Source organism: Chiloscyllium plagiosum, chromosome 6, assembly GCF_004010195.1.
Source record: "Chiloscyllium plagiosum isolate BGI_BamShark_2017 chromosome 6, ASM401019v2, whole genome shotgun sequence".
Taxonomy (NCBI): Eukaryota; Metazoa; Chordata; class Chondrichthyes; order Orectolobiformes; family Hemiscylliidae; genus Chiloscyllium; species Chiloscyllium plagiosum.
In genome coordinates this window covers 98886629-98892831 of record NC_057715.1, presented here as the reverse complement: position 1 = coordinate 98892831, position 6203 = coordinate 98886629, and the positions used below count along the sequence as shown (strand labels likewise).

Below are 6203 nucleotides of genomic sequence, written 5' to 3'. Positions count from 1 at the left end.
CTAAATTAAATGCCATCTGCCACTCCTCAGCCCACTGGCCCATCTGATCAAGATCCCATTGTAATGTGAAGCAACCTCCTTCGCTGTCCACTACACCTCCAATTTTGGTGTTAACTGAAAACTTCCTAACTATACCTCATATGTTCACATCCAAATCATTTATATTAATGACAAAAAGTAGTGGACCCAGCACTGATCCTTGTGGCATACCACTGATCACAGGCCTCCAGTCTGAAAAGCAACCCTCCTCCACCATCCGCTACCTTCGAGCCAGTTCTGTATCCAAATGGCTAGCTCTCCCTGTATTCCACGTGATCTAACCTTGCTAACCAGTCTCCCATGGGGAATCATGGTTGAACGCCTTACTGAAGTCCATGTAGATCATGTCCACCGCTCTGCCTCATCAATCCTCTTTTGTTACTTCTTCAAAAAAACTCAAATCAAGTTCGTGAGACATGATTTCTCCACACACAAGGCCATGCTGACTATTCCTAATCAATCCTTGCCTTTCTAAATACATGTAAATCCTTTTCCCTCAAGTTTCCCTCCAACTATATAAATATTCTTCGGTGATATATGTTTTTGCTGCTCAAACATTTGGATTAGTTCATCTTATTACGATAAACATAGTTGACAATTTCACTGTATCCCATTTCCCAATGCTATTCACTGCACCCAATTTACAATCCTTAGTATTATTGGATATGTACTTTTCTGCAGTTTGCATCTTTCTGCAATCAGTTCTGCAAGCATTTTTGAATGGCTTGTTAATAAATGAAAGCTCACCTCCTCATACAATCCAGGGCCTGTGTGAAAACTTGAGGTGCCATTCCATGCTCATGCTGCAAGATCAGGCACTGTTCCAAAGTGATTGACATAGCTGTTCGGTCCTTGGCACTTTTACAGCTTGTAAATCGAACCCCATTCAATCTACGACAAATCTAACAACAGAAAATGAAAAACAAGATTGTACATGAAAAGTGGCTCAATTCTTTTTACCTAATTTCCAAAATGAGGATTATTTCTGAAGTTAAATAGGAATGCAACAAGATTCAGAAACTTTCAAATATACATTTAAAAGAATGGGAGGTGACCTTCTTGAAGATTGTCGGTGGAGGCAGGGGGAGACTGACAGGGGGAAGATGTGGAGAGGGCGTTTCCCCCTTGTGTGTGGGAGGGTGTAGGAGCAGAGGGAACGTCATCTAAAAGTAAGGGGTCACCCATCGAAGGCAGAGATGGGGAGGGATTTCTTCTGTCTCTTGGGGTGAAGGTCAGAGCCCTGGGCACCAGCAGGCACTGTGTGCCCAGGCAGCGGGTAGGGTTAAACCTGGGCCAAGATCTCGCGCCTGATTTCCTGGAGAGAGATTTAAAAGAAGGCACAAGGGGCAAGTGTTTTGTGCAGAGGATGGTTCGCGATTGGAGTGGGCTTGTTGGGGAGGTGGTGGATGCAGGTACATCCATGTTTAGAAATTATTTGGGTAAGTACATGAACAGGAAAGGTTTGGAGGGGTATGGGCCAGGAACAGGCAGGTGGGACTAGTTTAGTTTGGGAATATGTTTGGCGTGGACTGCTTCCATGCTGTATGACTCCATGACTCTGACTATGACATACCAAAGGTGAATAGTCAATCGAGGGGTCTGATGGCTAAATGGATGTTAAAAGAGAATCATTTACAGTATGAAAAAAAGAAGTTGCACATTATTACATGCTCCAGAAATAACTCCATGTGTTCATACTCGTTGTATTATGAAACAGCCTTCCAGTGTTAAGCATCATATTGTGATCTCAGGGCATCAATGTAATATGCCACATTTGCTGCAGAGAAAAACAGTGGGGTTAGAAGATGCAAATTCATTGACTCCTGTTTCTCTAGGTCATCTTCTCAGATACATGAGCTTTTGGTTTCTGCTTCTCTCTTCCAGTGGCCTTCCAGAAATTCAGCCTTCCACAGGTCACAGCCTGTTGGTGACTACCTTCCAGTTGGAAGTGTCAATATTAGTCATTTCGATATCTCGTTCATAGGTGTCCTTATAATCGGAGGAATAGATGATTAAGGAGGCATGACCCAATAGTCAATTCACCAGAAGATCCATGTGTATCCAGTAGTCATTCATCCATTACTAAACCAATGATGTACGCAGTGGCATCATGCTGATGGAATTAATAGTTTCGGGGCTTGAATTTGTTACCTAGTTCCGTCAAGAAATGCTGAGGCACGCCTGAGACAGCAAAGGTGGAAACTTGTTATCTAGGTCTCACCACTAAGAGTGCGCACTGAGGGTTCAGGCTTGGCAACTTGCAGTTCAGTATTCTCAAATCAGGTTGCTGTGTTTCCACACTCATACTTAGCCTGGATTTAACAGCTGCAGATTTTAAGATGCAGATGCTGATTTTAAGTGATAACTGAGCTAGGGATTGTAGAGTCTAGGTTTACTGAACTGAATTTACTGAAACAGCTGCAAAAACAAAAACACAGGTACAGGCGAAAGAGTTTTAGAGTCCATTCAGTATTCTCATAACAGTAGGGCAGAAACTGTTGTTTCGAAACTGGCTGGTGCGTGTGTTGTACCTTCTCCTCGATGGTAGAGGTTGTAGAAAAACACTGCCAGGGTGGGATAGATCTTTGAGAATACTGGCGGCTTTTCCTTGACAGCGAGCCTGGTAGATAGATTCCACAGTTGGGAGGTTAGCCTTTGTGATTGTCCAGGCAGAGTTCTCCACACACTAACTGTTTCCGATCTTGAATGGTACAGCTGCCATACCAGGTAGCGATACATCCAGACAGAATGCTCTCGATGGTGCACCTATAAAAGTTGGCAATAGTATTAGCCATCATGCCAAATTTCCTTAGCTGCCTGAGGAAGAGGAGACGTTGTTGGGTCGTTGTAACCAGTGCCTCCACAAAAGTCGAAGAAAGCTTGTTATTAATGACCACTCGCAGGAGCTTGACACTCTCCACTTGTTCCAACTCTGTGCTGTTAATGTGTAGGGGGCATGAGTAACATCCTGCCAATAGTCAATGAGTTCCTTGGTTTTGCCACATTGAGGGCGAGGTTGTTCTCAGTGCACCATTTTTCCAGGTCTTCCACCTTCCATCTGTAGTCTGTTTCATCGCCATCTGAGATTCGACTGACTATGGTGGTGTCATCAGTGAACTTGTAAATAGCATTAGTCTGGTATTTGGCAACGCAATGATGGGTATACAATGAGTACAGTAGTGGGTTGAGTACACACCCCTGGGGGGCTCCAGTGTTGAGTGTTAGTGAGGATGAAATACTGTCCCCAGTCTTCAATGATTGTGGCCTGTGGGTCAGGAAACTGAGGATCCAGTTGCAGAGAGTAGGGCTTAGTCTGAGATTACTAAGTTTAGTAATCAGTCTCATGGGGATAATAGTGTTGAAGGCTGAACTGTAGTTAATGAGTAGGATTCTTACGTAACTGTTCTTGATGTCAAAAATGTTCTAGGGAAGAGTGAAGGGCAAGTGATATGACATCGGACGTGGATCTGTTGGTATGATAGGCACATTGGAGTGGGTCAAGAGTAGTGGGGAGGTTGGAGTTGATCAATGCCATGACCAGCCTTTCAAAGCACTTCATGACCACCGACGTTAGGGCACTGGACAGTAGTCATTCAGACATGCTGCATGAGCCTTAAGCACAGGGATGATGTTGGCCCTCTTGAAACAGGCAGGTACAATGGCCTGCTGCAGAGAGATTGAAGATGTCAGAGAAGATATCTGCCAGTTGATCTGCGCATGCTCTGAGTGCATGGCCTGGTACTCAGTCTGGTCACATCACTTTCCTTGGATTCACACGAAGGAAAACTGATCTGACCTCTGATGCAGTGAATGCTGAGATAGGTTTATCAAGACTTGTCAGAATAGGTGTTACCTCTCTGCAGAAATTTTGCTCAAAGCGAGCATAGAAGGTGTTGAGACAATCTGGGAGGCATGCGTCATCGTCTGCTATCTTGCACTGTCTCGTTTTAGAACCGGTGATGTCATTTAGTCCTTGCCATAGTTGTGGGTGTCTGTCTGGGTCTCCAGTTTGGATCGATATTGGTCCTTGGCTGTCTTAATGGCTCTGTGAAGATCATACTTGGATTGCTTATATTTGAGTAGGTCTTCTGATCTGAAGGCCTCACACCTGGTTTTTAGCAGGTTCTGTATGTCCTGATTCATCCAGGGTTTCCTGTTGGGGAATACCTGGATTGCCTTCCTCGGTATGCTGTCCTTCACACACTTGCTGATAAAGTATACAAAATAACATTGCCAATGCTTACATATGATAGATTAGCAACTTCCTAGACAAAATGTCTATCTTTCTGATGCTGCTGGTCAAACCAGGCATGAATATGCTTTTCAATTATCTCTGCAGACATTTATCAGCACAGCATGCTAGCATGGGATTGTCAAAATGCAAATCAGAGATGAGGAATTGGCATACTCTTGGTGAGCAAAGCTGAACAATTCTTCATCAATTTTGTTATGCAAGTGATTCCCCTCTGCAGATGTCCTCGAGGCATATGACAGCAACAAAGATAGAGCAAAAAATGTCAGAGCCAAAAGCACAACCCTATTTGAGCTCTCTGCACATCTCAAAAAGATCGGATTCTGACCTTATCCATCATGTTATAAAGGAAAGAGAAGATCACAATGAGCAACTGCTGTAGACAGCAAGTTTTCTCCAGGAGCTTAACCAGACCATGGTCGAAATCCAATTGAAACTAATCACGGCAATATATAGGGTCTCCATTGTTCCCCGCACTTTTCTTACAGCTGCCAGACTTGAGAAGCTCATGTCAATTGCAGATCCTCTGGTTCTGAAGCCACACTGGAATGTGGTATAGATACATTCTGCCAATAACTGCAGTCTGACAAGAGTAATGTTCAGCAGTTAAATGCTTTGATTGCTGCCCTTATTTTAGCACAAGCTCACAACATGCACATCATACTTCATTGGAGGCTGTATCCCAGAATGAGACAAGGATGTTTGCACAGATGCTGAAGTGCCAGTTTCTCATGCTTGAGTTCACACTATTGTATCAGCACCACGGTGCTTTCCACACAGTTTGCCATTCAATAGCTTTACTAAATTCCTCCACTGAGTTGGATATCAGCTCGGTCATGTCAGGGAGCTTGTGGTTTTTCAAGCCTCAACAAGCTTTCTTTTTTGACTCTAATTCAAGGCAATGTTCCACCAACTGTGGTGACATCATTTCCTGCTCTTTTTCTCAGCGGGCGATCAATGGGTCCAAGTCAATGTGTTTGTTGACAGAGTTCTGGTTCGAAAAAGAACAGGATATGACATCACTACAGGAAATGACATCACCAACCCAAGGAAACCTAACCACATATAGAAAGCGGGTCACGAACACCAGAGGCTCACTGATGTTACCGAGTGTAAGGATGAAACATCTGAAAACGAACTTGCAGCTCAGCGAGCAAACTTACATCCAGAACCTCATTCATGGCATGAGGTCATAGCTGGCAAGGCCAGGATTTAGTGTCCACCCCAGAGAGCAGTTAAGACTCAACCACATTGAAGGAGTTACATCTTGTTCAGATAAGGTAAGGATGGCAGTTTCTTGACTTATAGGACATTAGTGAATCAGAGTGTCATAGCGATGTACAGCATGGAAACAGACCCTTCGGTCCAACCCGTCCATACTGACCAGATATCCCAACCCAATCTAGTCCTACCTGCCAGCACCCAGCCCATATCCCTCCAAACCCTTCCTAATCATATAGGAATCCAAATGCCTCTTAAATGTTGCAATTGTACCAGCCTCCACCACATCCTCTGGCAGCTCATTCCACACCCGTACCACCCTGTGTGAAAAAGTTGCCCCTTAGGTCTCTTTTATATCTTTCCCCTCTAACCCTCTAGTTCTGGACTACCCGACCCCAGCGAAAAGACTTTGCCTATTTACCCTATCCATGCCCCTCACAATTTTGTAAACCTCTAAGGTCACCCATCAGCCTCCAACGCTCCAGGGAAAACAGCCCCAGCCTGTTCAGCCTCTCCTTATTAGCTCAAATCCTCCAAGCCTTGAAACATCCTTGTAAATCTTTTCTGAACCCGTTCAAGTTTCACAACATCTTTCCGATAGGAAGGAGACCAGAACTGCACGCAATATTCCAACAGTGGCCTAACCAATGTCCTGTACAGCCGCAACATGACCTCCCAACTCCTGTACTCA

General features: G+C 44.3%; 1 protein-coding gene across 12 annotated transcripts in view; it reads right to left on the bottom strand.

Moving 5' to 3' along the window:
- Window positions 1-6203, bottom strand: part of LOC122550870 (inositol polyphosphate-4-phosphatase type I A) — a 201258-nt gene that overhangs the window by 17282 nt on the left and 177773 nt on the right. For all 12 annotated transcript variants that reach the window (XM_043692245.1, XM_043692250.1, XM_043692248.1 and 9 more), the window contains one exon: window positions 787-941. In XM_043692245.1, coding sequence (XP_043548180.1) covers window positions 787-941 — 155 coding nt within the window. The remainder of the gene's footprint in view (window positions 1-786; window positions 942-6203) is intronic.